The sequence below is a fragment of the Mus caroli genome, chromosome 5, assembly GCF_900094665.2.
Source record: "Mus caroli chromosome 5, CAROLI_EIJ_v1.1, whole genome shotgun sequence".
Taxonomy (NCBI): Eukaryota; Metazoa; Chordata; class Mammalia; order Rodentia; family Muridae; genus Mus; species Mus caroli.
Window position 1 is genome coordinate 144,195,718 of NC_034574.1, and position 15,689 is coordinate 144,211,406.

Genomic DNA, 15,689 nt, shown 5'->3' on the forward strand with positions numbered 1-15,689 from the left:
AAAAAAAAAAAAAAAGGTTGAAAACTTAAATGCTACAAAATAGCCAAAGATAGGCAATGAATAATACATATCAATATAAATGAACATTCTTGAGACTTCTATGTTAATTAAGTTAACATGAGAGTGGCAACGGGTTGAATATAACCAATTACAAATGAGGAAATAAAACATTAAGTACAGATTGTTTATGAGGTGAATTTTGCCAACAAAAGATTTAACAGAAGCTTGAATGTGTTTAAACGCTGAAGCAAAAATCTCAGGAACCAGGATGAAGTTGGAGTCAGAAAAAAAGTAAGCCCTGGTGATAAATTGCAATTCCAGACAAAGTGAGAGATAGAGCCCACAGTATAAAGTCTTAGTAATGGCAAGAGTTAGCCTCTGTCTTAGGGTTTTACTGCTGTGAACAGACATCATGACCAGGCAACTCTTGTAAGGACAACATTTAATTGGGGTTGGCTTATAGGTTCAGAGATTCACTCCAGTGCCTTTAAGGTGGGAGCATGGCAGCATCCAGGCAGGCATGGCACTAGAGGAGCTGAGAGTTCTATATCTTCATCTTCATCTGTAGGCCTAATGGTCTTAAAGCCCATGCCCAGAGTGACACACCTACTCCAACAAGGCCACATCTCATAGTGCCACTCCCTGGGCCAAGCATATACAAACCATCACAGTCTCTAATGAAAAGGAGTGTAGACAGGATAAATGTGGACTCAGACTGCATGACTTTTAATAATAAATTATCCTTTTCTTACTAAAAAATCGCAACCCATGAACATTTTGAAAAGTTTCCTAAGACAATAAAATAATGATAAAAAGTTAAGTTGGAATTCACCAGCTTGAATCAGTTAAATAATAAACTGATTATATGTATTTTAAAGACAATTATGTAGTCATGCACTGCAAATACTGATCTTCACTGCTATACAAATTTATGTTCAAATTTCATGTTCTTGGAAAGTAATGGGGAGGTAGAGGGGGAGGGGGAGGTGGGGGATGAAGTGGAGGGTAGTGTCAGGAAGAGTCTCCATCTAGGAGAGGCTAGCAGGTGATCTTCCAGAGATGTTGCACCATGGAACTACAACGAATGAACCTTTGGAGGCAAGGCTTGAGGGACAGATCTCAGGATTTGATTCCTGCAGCTGCTACACCTTTCTTGTCCTTATAAAATTAATATAATAACTCCTGGGCATCCAGCTTACCCTACTGGGCAGACTTTCTGTAGATCAACAAAGATGTACTGTCTTTTTTTTTTTCCCCCTCTGTATAGCCCTGGCTGCCCAGGAACTCACTCTGTAGACCAGGCTGGCCCCAAACTCAGAAATCCACCTTCCTCTGTCTCCCAAGTGCTGGGATTAAAGGCATGTGCCACTACCGCCTGGCAAGATATACTGTCTTATAGTGGTGATATACAGACATAAATTATTTAATTCCTAATGATGATTCTATAAGGATTCTTAAAATTATACTAGTAACTATTAAGCACTTTATAATTAGGGCTGCAACTAGAGCTCTTTGATAGAAAAACCAAAAACCAAAAATCTCTGCCAGTCTTCAGGTACCATGAGTTAATTGCTTCTGAGACAGAAAGCAGACACTTATAACTTTGAATACATTCTTTAGAGCTGTGAAAACAATTAACCAAAGGTCATAAAAGGAATGTTGTATTGTAGGTTCAAGGACAGAAGATAAAATATTGATTGGGTTTATCATACAAAACCTCATTGTTAACTTAAATATGCGAATTATAGTTTTTAACTTTCAATGAATTTATGGAGCTAGTGACAGAAAATAAATATATAGTTAAATAACTAGAAGGAATAAAAGGAAGAATGTAGAGAGAGCATGGGATGGAACAGTTCTCTTAACAGCAAGGTAAGCTTAGTCTTACTAAAGAGGAAAAAGCTTTTTTTCTTACGGATTTGGGTTTAATTCACTTAGCAATAAAAGGGTAGAAGCTTTTTTTTCTCTATGCAATAAAGGTTGAAAGCCTATTTTTCATCCAGATGACTGAGTTCTTTGTGCACTGTGCTTTTGCTCCATTTGCACGCATATGTGTGTGTGTGTATGTATGTATGTAAATATTAGATAAGTAGCTGTGCCCCACAAGAGTGTAGGAAGGTATATGAGTGTGTATGCATGAATGTGTATATGAATGTATATGTGTTTATGCACGTTTGCTTGTGTAAAAAATTTTCCTTCTGTACGCTGTCTTCTGGTTCAAGACAAGTTTATTTCTCTAAACCTCTCTCCTGCCTGGCAAGCAAGAGGCAAGGTTTCTGGGTAGAGAGAAATATGCCCTAGCAATTAATCCTTTACTTACTTAACAACCCACCGCCAATGTTAATCAACATTCAGAGGCCTGAAGCTTCTGGCTTCAGAGTAACTTAGAGTAAAGACAGGTAAGCATTATTTTAGAAAGCAACCTTAATGTCTCACAAGATCAAGTCCTGCCCCCCAATGCTCTTCCCCCTTGGCTGCTTCAGAGAGGACCTAGCTAGGGGCTAAGCTCCTGCAGTGGCGAGAATCTCTGTTTTTAAATGAACACTGAGGTTCGCATTCCCAGTCCTTGGGAGTTCGCACTGTTGAAAACGCTCATGAGCATTTTGGTGGATCATTTAAGATTAGGATAACAACTATCTGGATTTTTTTTCCCCAGATTTGTCTAGGAAAGTGCTGATTCTATAAATGACCTGATAGACGTAATCAAAAGCATGAACAGACTTGATCATAGTTCATAATCATCTCTAAAGCCTCCTGGTAACGTCAATCTGGAGAAAGGGGCTCTGGAATAACAACAGACATGCTGTGAAGTTATCAGTGTGACTAATTACAGAACAAACTCCCTGTAAAGATGCTCTGTTTTGATCAATGTAAGGCCCAGGTGTCAAACTTAACCATTTTCACCACTTCTGTTAAAACAACAACAACAACAACAACAAACCCCACAAACATGAAAGAAACAAGATCTAAGCTTCCATGGCATTGAAATTCTGAAGACATTATGACAATTTTTCTTATTACTTCACTCTGGTCTCTACTGGTTTTTAAACAGCAAATGGTAAGAAGGTAGGGAAATACCATTTTCAACAACCACTGTTCCTTAGAATTTTAAGAATATCATTTCTCACTGTTTTTAATTATTTAAAAATAAGATAATTTTCTATGCTTTTATTTGACAGAAATATAAATAAAACACTATAAACTGGATCTGTAGCCAGTGTTATGTTTCATTATTTTCCAAGAATACTCTGTATTCCAGTTCTTAAGTTCACAGTCACCATACATAAAACCCTCGTGAAACCTATGCCATCTATCTCTTCTTTCATTTAGCCTTTCCTACTGAAAAGAAAATCTCTGTTGTCATCAATAAATGACACAAAGCTACCACAAACTACTCTGAGGAATTAAGAAACAAAAGCAAAGCCCAGTTCATTAATTTATTTTAGAAAAAACAAAGTCAAATACTCAACTCTCCAGCGTATAAACATTTTCCTTATAAAACTTAATTTCATGTTATTTATAAAACAAACTTAAGAAATTGCTTCCTCTATTCTTTTAATTTTTGAAAATTAATTTAAAGCATCAAAAAAGGAAAACATGCAATTTCCGCAACACAGCTAATACAGCTAAGATAATAAGCAGGTAAAATAAGACCATGTTCACCTACTTTAGGGAATGCTATCTGAAAATTAAGCATGACTAAAAAACTCAACTTGTACAATTTAATAATACACATTTCAAATGTGAATTAAAATGAGAAATTTTAAAAATAAGTGCTAAGTATTAAAACAACAGCAAATATTAACATTTTTATATTAACGTATAATTTGTGTAAAACATTTAAACATTAAATGGTTACCAATTTCTCTATTTTCAGTATTGATTTTTCAAAAACTGAATAAGTACTACAGACTCAATCTAAGTTAAAAAGAGAGCTGCGTGGGTAAACATAAAGATACAGTCCTCCCTAGATATAAATTTTTCCATCCCTTACTAGAGAAATATATATAGAATAAATTGTTCAACTTAAATGTATTAGGACTATGGCTCAACAACCGCAGGCATTAACCTGACAGTAGTCATTTACACAAGTGTCAGTGAGCTGAGGTCTGCTGCCACAGCACTGGAGGAGGCCTAACTCTCTAACAGTGAACTATGTAACATTAGCCTTCAGCTATAACCCACCAACTGAATCCTCCCATCACCATAATTTGGTTGCTGAAACACTTCCTCCTAAAATCTATACATCAAATTACACCATGTTTAGGAGAATCTCAACCAATGAGTATCACAACGATAGATTTTTAAAAATAAACCTTTCAAATAAGCCTTTTGTATCAAAATTGTACTAACCCACAGGGTCAAGAGAGTAAGTGCTGACCTGCGGCCACGGGTGACGCTCACGCAGACACTGGAATCAGTGGATCACAGGAAGGAAAAGGCAGTTACAGAGTTCTGCTAGGCACTTACCTACATCCTTACTAAGAATGCCACGTGGCTACAGGAAAACTGCCAAGCAGAAAACAGAAGGAAAGCACATACAGAAAAAGACTATGAAAGAAAAGAAACGTGACTTCTAAAACTATTGAGAAAAGACAATCTACAAGCCCTTCCTAAACAAATGCTCTTTCATTTTGATATATATAGAAACAAGCCAAAACCGAGATCAGAACTCCAACTGGAGGTGATAATTATAATGACAGCTTTGGATGGACTCATTAACCCTAAGAGTAAAACGTTTAGATTTTCATATGAAAAGACAACTGAGACTACAACACAAGCAGCAAAGCCCAAACCCAATCTTTTAATGAACTCTACTGAACGTAAAGTCAAGTTTAACCACAAATACAATTGAGAGGCAAACAACTCAGGAGCTTCTTTCTCAGTCTTCCCATTAGCTTACAAAAGGTGTTAAAACTTTGTAAAAAGTAAACAAGAAAAGAATTACTAAGAGCTAGATGAGGCCTTTAATCCCAGCAATTGGGAAGCAGATGCAGGTGGATTTCTGTGAGTTTGAGGCTAGCCTGGTCTACAGAGATGAGTTCCAGGACAGCCAGGGTCACACAGAGAAACCCTGTCTTGAAAAACAAAAAATAAAAAAGTGCTAGACTATGACCTTCAACACATAGTCTGAAAAGTCTTCAGTTCCCACCAACCAGGGGTAATGATGGGTAATGTGGTTTTGTCTAGTTCTAAGATTAGTGCTCACACCATCGCTGAGTCCCAGGTACAAAAAATACTTTGTAACACAGCTTATTGAAGTTAACAAACCACGTGCTGATAGGTGTATATATAATATGTATAATCATTGCAATACAACACCTGAAATGTGACAGTGTTACTAATAAGCAATCTTTCAAGAAAAATAGATTATTCCTAATACAAATAACTAAAACTTCTATTAAATATCTAAAAAAGAACAATTAAAATTTCCCAATTCAAGGGAAAATGGTGGTGGCATGCCTCCTATAATCTCAGCACTTGGGAGATGGCAGCAGGGAGGATCAGGACTTCTCAGCTATTCAGTGAGTCTGAAGTCAATTGTGGGTTGGTTATATGAAGCCATGCTTTTTTTTTTTTTTTTTTTTTTAAAGATAATCATTCTCTTTATTGTTGATAATCTTTTCCCCAAAAGAATAGCTCAGTGGATGCCGGGCGTGGTGGTGCACACCTTTAATCCCAGGCAAGGATTAAAACTCTGGAGACAGGGGCAGGCAGATTTCTGAGTTTGAGGCCAGCCTGGTCTACAAAGTGAGTTCCAGGACAGCCAGGGCTACACAGAAAAACTAAAAAAGAATAGCTCAGTGGGTAAAAACATTTGCCACCAAATCTAATCTAGCTGAGTTTGATCCCAAACCCTCACTCATGACCTCCACACGAATGACAGTGACCGCACAGGTACACACATGCATGCATGCAAACACATGCTGGCACAATTAAAAATATGCAAAACACTAGGAGTTATTTGTGGCACACCCTCTTTTTCCTGTATAAACCTGAAAGTGATGTGTTAAGAATTTACATAAAAATGTTGTTCTAAATCATTATTTATACACATATTCTATTCATTATAATCTAGACACTGACAACTATAATCATTCTTCCACGAGTGTTTAAAGTTTAACTGCACTAAATCAATACTAATATACCCAAGGTTTCCTCTGAAATTTACAAAGCACAAAACGGTGAGAATTCCTTAGGCTTAAAACAGTTGACAATTTGAAAGGCAGAGAAATAACTCAGTTGTGAAGAGGACCAGGTTCAGATCCCAGCATCCACCTGGCAGCTTATAACCATCTGTAACGCTGGCTCTAGGGGAATTCAATCCCTTCTTCTGACATCCTAGGTTACTGCATGCATGGTGGACACACACACACACAGGAACAACATATGCATAAAACAAAACCATGACAATTCAAATCAACTAAATTGAAATCAACCTAAATTTGCTTTATAAAAAAATTAAAAAAAAAAAAAGAACAAAATTGAGGCAGATAATCAGTAGTGACTCTTCTATAATCTATTTCAACAAACCTAACTCCTTGCTACTCTGAGGACAGTCTAATGAAAAAAATCTGGCATGTATACAAAGAAATTATTGTTTTAATAGTACCTTAATTTAAAAACAAAAAAATTTTTTTGAGATATGGTTTCACTGGAATTTGGCATGTTGGCCAATCTAGCCTTGAACTCAAAGATATCTGCCTGCCTCTCCCTGTTGGTGCTGGGATTAAAGGCATATATCACCATGCCTAGGATGTCAATATTATTCTGAAACAACAGCAGGGTATTTGTATCTCCAACAGGATATCTGTCAACCCCCAATACAATTTTTCTTTCCCAGTAAACTTACAAAAATATAGCTGATAATTTAAATGGGAAAATATTCACAAATAGTTCAATCCATTAAACAACATTAAAATTACAAATCTACCCTTATACCATGACTAAATTATCTCTTCTGAGTAACGATACTATCAAAATGAAACTCAGTCTTTCCACGACTCTAGTGCAACACATCACTGCATAAGGAGTGCAATGTTAGCTCTTCTCAGTTAAAGGATTCGCATCAGCACACACTTGCAGAACAGTGGACCAAGAAGTAAACACATCTGCTCAGGACACTATCAATGACAGTAACAATGAGTTGTATTTCTCCAGCATTTCAAATGTCTTACACTTGATTTAACACACCACTCATTTCACTTATCATTACTCAGAAAATTGGTTTCTGACAAGTTTGTAATAAAAATGTAAATAAAATATGAACACTTTGAAGAAAATTTATAGTATAAATTTCGTAATTTCAGTATACTGAATTTATCAATATATAAAACTAGAAAGTTCAATAATCTACATTAGATAAGAAATAAGCAAGCTTCAAGTACTTAAATCAACTGTCACCTCAACAAACCCAATGATTTTATTTCATAATTTTACTTTTAAACAGATAAAATACATAAAGCAATGTTTTCTTTAGTGGGGGTTAATGGAAATAAAACTACCTACTTGAAAGCAATACTAAAGTTCAACTTACTTATATTGACTGCTTTAGTAATAAGACTATATAACAAGGATAACTATGAATGTGTTTATCAAATAGGTAAATATTTTACTCAAAGGCTAAAAACCAAATAAAACCCCAAACAATTCTAACCTGACCTTCCTGAATTAGAATAGAAGCTACTCAGCAAGGTGTGGCACTAGTAGCACTCAAATTACATTCAAAGAAAAAGAAAGATGCCGGAAACCAACATGTACATTTTACATTGGCTTTTTAGCATCCAATGTCATATGATTAGTTGATTTTAGTAATTTTTCATTGCATAGTCACTCATTATTGTTTTTTTTTTTTTAAATTAGTCATAATGCTTAGTCAGTTTTCTACCTTCAAAAGGTCTTAAAGAATGCTGAGTTCCCTGCTTTAAACAGAATTCCTAATTTTAAAAATTAAACAGAAGGGCTGGAGAGATGGCTCAATGGTTAAGAGCACTGACTGCTCTTCCAGAGGTCCTGAGTTCAAATCCCAGCAACCATCTGTAATGGGATATGATGCCCTCTTCTGGTGTGTGTCTGAAGATAGCTATAATGTACTCATTTACAATATAAAAATAAATCTTTGGGAAAAAAAAGAAACAAATGATTAATGATCTCTGAATGACTTTTGTTTGTTTTCTGTTTTTTGGAGGGACAAGGTCTCACTATATCTCTCTAGCTGTCCTGGACTTGCTTTGAAGACCAGGCTGGCCTCAAACTCAGAGATCTGTCTGCTTCTCTGCCTACTGAATCAAATGATATTATTCAGAAATACAAGGAAATAAACCGTCAAAAGTAATCTAGAAAGTATGTATTTATAATCTATATCTTGCAAAGGCAAGCTTCTATTTTGTCAAGAAAAAGTTGGCTAACTAAGAGCTAATTATTTTTTTTATTATTATTAAAAAAAAAATAAACCCAGTAGATTAAGCTGGGCATGGTGGTTGTATACCTTTAATCCCAGTACTTGGAAGACACAGACAGGTAGATCTCTGAGTTTGAGGGTAGCCTGGTGAATTCAGGATAGTCAGGGCTACACAGAGAAAACAAACCATACCAAAACAAAAAACAAACAAACAAAAACCCAACAACACTAGATTAATAGCACTATGACTCTGAAATGAAGCTTCTAACATGTGTGCAAGTACAAGTCTATGTGTACAGGTGCATAAAAGGCTAGAAGTATTGGATTCTACAGCACTGGAATTACAAGGGGTCATGCGCCACCTCATATGGGTGCTGGGAATCAAACTTGGGTCCTCTGGAAGAGCACTTACTCTTAACCACTGAGCCATGTCTCAGTCCTGAATAAAGTTTCTTAAAGACACAGCATTTTTAGCATGATTTTCAAACTGTGCAAATCTAAATAATATACTGGAAAAACACAAATATAAATTAAAAGCAATCTTATGTTAAAGAGATATGTATAATGTATATACACATACATAACTACAACTACACACAGATATGTTAGCATATTTTTACTATGCGTTTAGCTAAGATGATAAAATACGTACAAACACACATGTGCTAAACAAGATAAGATGACACAAGTTGGGATCTACTCACAGAGGAACTGCACAAAGCAATTAGGTAAATAGCAGTCAGAGTCTCACTAACAGGAGAGTAAGGAAAAGACCTAGCCTGCAATACTGTATCTAGTTTTCAGCCTCATGACTTGAAAAGAAACTCAGCAAAATGTTTTAAAATAACACACAGAGTTTACATGATTTAAGATAGGCTATTTAGGAAAAAGTTTGAAAGTCATAAAATATTAATATGCAAAGCATACACAGGATCACGATAAATTAACTGTTGGAATTACATTGCAATTAACTAGACTTTTAGACTTAAGAAAATAAACCAGAGATTAAAGGTTTTCTATACCACAGTGTAACAAAGGTATCCTAGAAAGAGGTGGTGGAGTTTCTTTCCAGTACTACTCTTTAGGATCAGATGAGGCAAGCTCTGTTTGAAGATGGACATGAATTACAAGGCTCTAAAATGAAATGGTAGAGCTAGTTTTTAAATTCTAAGTGAAAGAACAGAATCTGAGGAAGGAAGCTACTCAGGAAGTAAAGACAGAGCTCGCTTCACAGTAAAAACCAGAACCAGGAGAAAACACATTTCACAGGACAGATGTTCTTTGCCAGCACTAAGTAACTGTCCAAAATACTTTTGTATCAGAATTATGTTACATCAAATTTAACAACCAAAAAACTGAACCATTATCAGAACTGCCTACCAGGTTTTTAAAAATATAGACTTGCCTTGTCTCTGTTGCCCTTCTACAAATCCAATCAGAAAGGAGTAGGGGATGGTCTAAAAATGATATATATCGTCAGTGGGTTACAGGAACCTAGAGAATAGAGAGCCTCCCCTCACGTGCTTCCCCTGAAAAGGAAAGAGTCTTCATATGCTTTTCTGTGTTGGTCCCACTGGATTCACCACAATGGTGATGGACAGCATATGTAAATAAATGATCCATGGGATGATTAGTATACCTACTGTCTAACACTTGCTGGGAAATTCTGTATGAACTAAGTTGAAATGCTAATTATGGCTTAGAGCTAATTTTGTCACATTATGAATTAGCTGAATTCCTGGTATGCCAAATTAAAGGAATCAACTATAAAGTATGCTACAAAAAGCTGGTATTTCTGAATATTTAGGGTAATGAATCGAAAATGCTGGGTTTTATAAAAATTTAAAGTATAATCTATTAAAAAAGCAGTTCAACTGTATTGAAAAATAGATAAAGTAGTTTAAAATACAGTTTTAGAAAAAAAAATCCTAATTCTTTTTTCATTTTACCAGTCACAATAACCAGAAGTATTATCACAAAAGATTATAAAAACATTTAAAATACAATTTTATGCAATTTTTATTTGTATTTTAGGATCTAAACAACTTGTAGGAAACACCTTGTGAGGCAGCAAAGTGGTTTTTATTTGAAACTACTCAAAAGTCAAGACAGGCTCACTACTTTGTTCTCAAAAGTAATCAGTATGTCAGCCAAAACAGTCAACTTAATAGTCATCTGCGATAGATACTTGACTATGTGAGCCTAGAGAGCCTCCCCACCTCTGTTCCCCCTCGAGAGGAAGGGGTCTTTGTATGCTTTTCTGTGTTGGCTCCACTGAGTTCATCACAATGGAGATGGACATTTGAAATTCGTAGCGATCCAGCATCTGGGCAATCTTCTTTCGAGACACACCATGCTTATTCCTCCTACCAACAACAACAACAACAACAAAAAAACAAAAAAAAAAAGGAAAAAAAGGAAAAAGATTTTAAATCTTTTTTCTCATTTTTTACAAAGTACAGGTTTAGAGATTGAGCTGTTTTACAGTTATAGAATAAAGTCTAAATGATATTTTATAAACACAAGAAGACATACTTTGCTTTATACAAGAAGAGTCATACTTGCTATTTCAGAGGACAACATTAACTATAACTCCTTACAGAATAGCTCATTGAAAACATTAGGTATACAGCAAAATAAAAGATGCTTTCTTAAATTTGTTTTGTTAAAGAGACAGAAAGAACATAAACTTGGGGGGTGGAATCTGGGAGGAGTTAGGGGAGAGGAAAGAATATGATCAAAATATATTACATGCAATTTCTTTAAATATTTTAAAAAGGGAAAAAAATTTAAAACTTTTTTTTTTGGTTTTTCAAGACAGGGTTTCTCTGTGTAGCCCTCGCTTTGTAGACCAGGCTGGCCTCAAACTCAGAAATCCGCCTGCATCTGCCGCCCAAGTGCTGTGCGCCACCACTGCTTGGCTAAAACTTTTAAGTGCCCAGCTAAAACTTTTAAAAGAAAAAAAAAGATTATGAGATAGTAGTTTGAGAAGTACAGAAAAAAACAAATGGATTTCCTAGTACTTATCAAAAATAAAAAATATTTATCGCCGGGCGTGGTGGCGCACGCCTTTAATCCCAGCACTCGGGAGGCAGAGGCAGGCGGATTTCTGAGTTCGAGGCCAGCCTGGTCTACAAAGTGAGCTCCAGGACAGCCAGGGCTATACAGAGAAACCCTGTCTCGTAAAAACCAAAAAAAAAAAAAAAAAATTTATCAGTTACTTATATTTATGATAATTTTATATCTTGTTAATTAATTTATTATTGTTGGGTTTTTGAGGCAGATCTATTATTATTATTGGGTTGTTTTTTTTTTGTTTTGTTTTTGTTTTTGAGGTAGGGTCTCAGTATGGAGCTCTGGTTGTCCTGGAACTCACTATGTAGACTCAGAGATCTGCATCCATTTGTCTCTGTCTGCCAAGCACTGGAATTAAAGGTGTGTGCCACCATATCCACCTTTTCCTACTTCATTTAAATTTTTTATATTACCAGTACCTTATTATTAGGAATACAGTATGATGTTGATTGAAAAATTAGATACAAACAATACATAATATATGATTTTATTCACACATGTTCATGTAAGTTGGAAAATGGCAAAAAATTATAAGTAAACTTTCCACAAAATGTAAGCAGTAAGAGATTATCAGGTCTTCCCACAAAACACCACTGCCACCACCACAACAACCATACTGGAGTGTGCCACATGTCTGAGAGAATAGTTGTGTTCCCATACTGAGGTGACAGCTGAGGATATGTCCCATCCAGCTTCAGTCTCACCAGTGTTAGGACCACAGGCATGGGGTTCCAAGCCTCGCTCTTCCTGTAACTTTATGTGAGTTCTGGGCAAGAAAAGTCATCTAAGTACCCGGGCCTCTGGACAGTTAATTTACTCTCATACTTTCTCATTCTATGGCTCTGACTTTAAGATAACACAGGCACAGGCTTTCTACATACTGTTCTTGCTTTACTAATTTTTCCTAGAAATAGGCCACAAACACATCGGCTTTACTAATCTAATTTTGTTGTTATTTGAGACAGGGTTTCTCTGGGTAGCCTTGGCTGTCCTGGAACTCACTTTGTAGACCAGGCAGGCCTCAAACTCACTGAGATTAAAGGTGTGTGCCACCACACCTGGTCCTAATCTGATGTTTTACAATCAAAAGTTTAAGAGTAACAGCAGAGACAGGAGCAGGGGACTTTATCAATGGTACACAAGCAGCTTGGCAAGCTTGAAACGCTGGGTTCAGTCCCAAACACAACAACTGACATAAAATTTTAAAAAATTGGTAAGAGATGACTAAATCTACCATAGCCAAAATCAGCTATTTGGTTCTATCCAATTCTTCCAAAAATTCAAATTATCCTACATATCAGTTAAAATAAAGTGGCTGCTAACTTATATTAAGAAACTATTTTGCTAGGCATAGTGGCTCACATCTTTAATCCTAGTGCTTGAGAGGCTGGGGTAGGCAGCTCTCTTGTGAGTTTGAGGTCACCCTGGTCTACACAGTGAGGTCCAAGACAGCTAGAGCTAAAGAGTAAAAACCCATTTCAAAAAAAAAAAAAAAAAACCAAAACAGCAGGGCAATAGTGGCACACGCCTTTAACCCTAGCACTCAGGGGGCAGAGGCAGGTGGATTGCTGAGTTCCAGGCCAACCTGGTCTACAGAGTGAGTTCCAGGACAGCCAGGGATACACAGAGAAACCCTGTATCGAAAGAAAGAAAGAAAGAAAGAAAGAAAGAAAAGAAAGAAAGAAAGAAAGAAAGAAAGAACATAACAAAGAACCAATCAAAAACCCCAATTACAACAGTCTCTCAAACATAAATGAAGCCATAACTATAGGATGGTTTAATCACTCAAGTCATTTGTATGCCATGATTCAACTATCTTTAAAATTCCCTCTCTTCTACCTCATGAGTGTGACACATATAGTTTGGTATGCAAACAGCCAGGTATTATCATCAGATCAGTATATAGGACACAAATCACACAGAGAGTAAAAGGAGTGAAAGACGGAGAAATAGTTGGGCCCCACACACAGAAAAACAGCCTGAAGGCTCAGACGCAGTTTGTGGCAGAATTCGTGTTTACTGTGTGCTAGCAACACCAGCAGAAAATAAAAGACTGTTTTGAAGCAGGATGGGGGCAAACTCTAATGGAATATAAAGAGTGAAAAGGGCAGTTTAAAAAGAGGACATTTCTTCAGTTCTATGAATACACTAAAAATGACTGAATTGTTTACTTTAAATGGGTAAGTTGTACAGTACATAAATTATACCTCAATAAAACTGGTACCAAAGAGGAAGGGAATCAAAGCAGGGAAAGGAAAGAGTGAGGAGACAAGCAGTGGCATGAAAGGAAGGCACTGGCAACACAACCAAGAGCGAGGCTCCAAGTCCCGAGTCCACAGCCTCTCCCAAGTCTCTCACTCTGAAATCTGCAAAGAGCTGAAGTGTGCTTGCCAAGCATAAAAACAAACCTTCTAAACAGCCCAGAAACACACAAACCCTTAGTTTTCTTGGTCAGAAAACAACTTATTTACAGAAACTAGATCATACAGACTCTTACTTAACACAACTGGTCATAATTTGCAGCAGAAATGTTTAGATGTCTGAAATGACATATTGCCCCCAACTCTAGGTTAAAAAAAAAAAGAAGGTAAATACACCACACCACCACTCTAGAAGAACAAAAAACAAAAACAAAAAACAAACTGAATTCCCAAACACTGTGAGGCCAAGGCTCTTGGGATAGAAGTATGGAAAGATGGAAAAGTCAGAGCAAGATGAAAACACAAGGTACAAAGGTGATGGTGGGACCCACAAGGGGTCATGATGGTGAAGGGATGAAGGCAAAGCCCTAATGTCACGTAATCTTATATAAAAGAGTTCATATTAAGAAAAAGAACCAAGCCCATTTAGTAAAAGATAATTGATAAATTCTGACACGGCAAATCTCTTCAAAAGCTTGTCCCTGGTTCCAACTAACAAAGGTGACAAGCAAGGCCAGAGAGAAACTAATCATGCAAAGACAAATCAAAGAAACAAGATAAGGATTCAATAAAAATGAGGCTCTTACTTTTCTAATTCTTCAGGATCAAACTTCCACCAAGTTTCCGGTTCATGAAACTCTACTCTGTATCCTTTTCCTATGGCCTACACAGGGGAGGGAGAAGACAAAACCCGGAAAACAGTCTTAAGGAAAAGAAGATAAATAGATTCAAGTTTCATCTGACAACAGGAAGGCTGCTCAACCAAGAAAAATGCTTCTTGGTAAACATGGCTTAGAAAAATGTTAAGGCTACGTAACTGGACCAATTCCAATTACTATCTTCAAGTCCAGGAGTCACTAAGGAGGTGAACACATTCAATCATCATAAACACCATTCTCTATTTGTAAGAGACTAAAAAAAAAAAAACCCAACAAATCTATTTAGAAAGCAAGGGAAAGTAAAATGTTTCCATGATAAAAATCAAAGACTAACCTAATTTTTAGACTATGTAAATCTGTTAAGAATAAATAAAAACTTGTATGTCTATTATTTACCATTTCCACATACGGTTTCATTTCCCAGGCTTGTGTATTAGTGTTGTCTATTATAACTGGAGATCTCCCTTGGTCAATAGCTTGTTTTGCTGAAATAAAAACATAAGTAAAACTTGAATATTTGGTAGAAAGAAACAATACATCTTTGCATTTAAAACAAAAACTGCAGCACCTCTTCAATTAGTGCCATGAAATACAAGACATTCCAGGTATATTCTTTGGATTGGATGTTGGCTTTAACAAACAACCCAACAAACCACAAAAACTATCTTGGATCATTTTGTTCACTTAACAGCTAATGAAGCTTTCAGTTTAGACCTAATCTCATTAACAGGAAATATAGATAATAAAGATACAAGAACCAAAAATTTATTCACATAGAAAAATACTACAAATGAACAAACACTGAAAAGCAGTGATAAGTATGATCTTTTATAGGTAAGAGTGGTAGGCATTTCTGTAAAGTAAAAATTATGTGAGAGAGATGGCTTAGACAGAAAACAGTCCCAGAACACTAGGCAGAGACAACTTTACTGTCCAGCTAGCCTGGACTACAGAGCACAGCAACAGAAACAAGAGGAACCCTACCTCAAAACATGATGGAAAGAGAAAATCACTCCTGAAAAGTGTTCTTTGATCTTCACACAGGCTGGGCACATGTGTACCTGCCCTCACACACACATACACAAACATACACATAATAAATAAATAAAATTGAAAAAATATTTTTTTTTTTTT

At 36.2% G+C, this 15,689-nt stretch overlaps 1 protein-coding gene across 3 annotated transcripts in view; it reads right to left on the bottom strand.

The window, feature by feature from the left end:
- Positions 1-15,689, bottom strand: part of N4bp2l2 (NEDD4 binding protein 2 like 2) — a 64,559-nt gene that overhangs the window by 31,719 nt on the left and 17,151 nt on the right. For all 3 annotated transcript variants that reach the window (XM_021163634.2, XM_029477198.1, XM_029477200.1), the window contains 3 exons: positions 14,952-15,040; positions 14,484-14,560; positions 10,621-10,767 (listed from right to left, as the gene is read on the bottom strand). In XM_021163634.2, the coding sequence (XP_021019293.2) occupies positions 10,621-10,767; positions 14,484-14,560; positions 14,952-15,040 (313 nt within the window). The remainder of the gene's footprint in view (positions 1-10,620; positions 10,768-14,483; positions 14,561-14,951; positions 15,041-15,689) is intronic.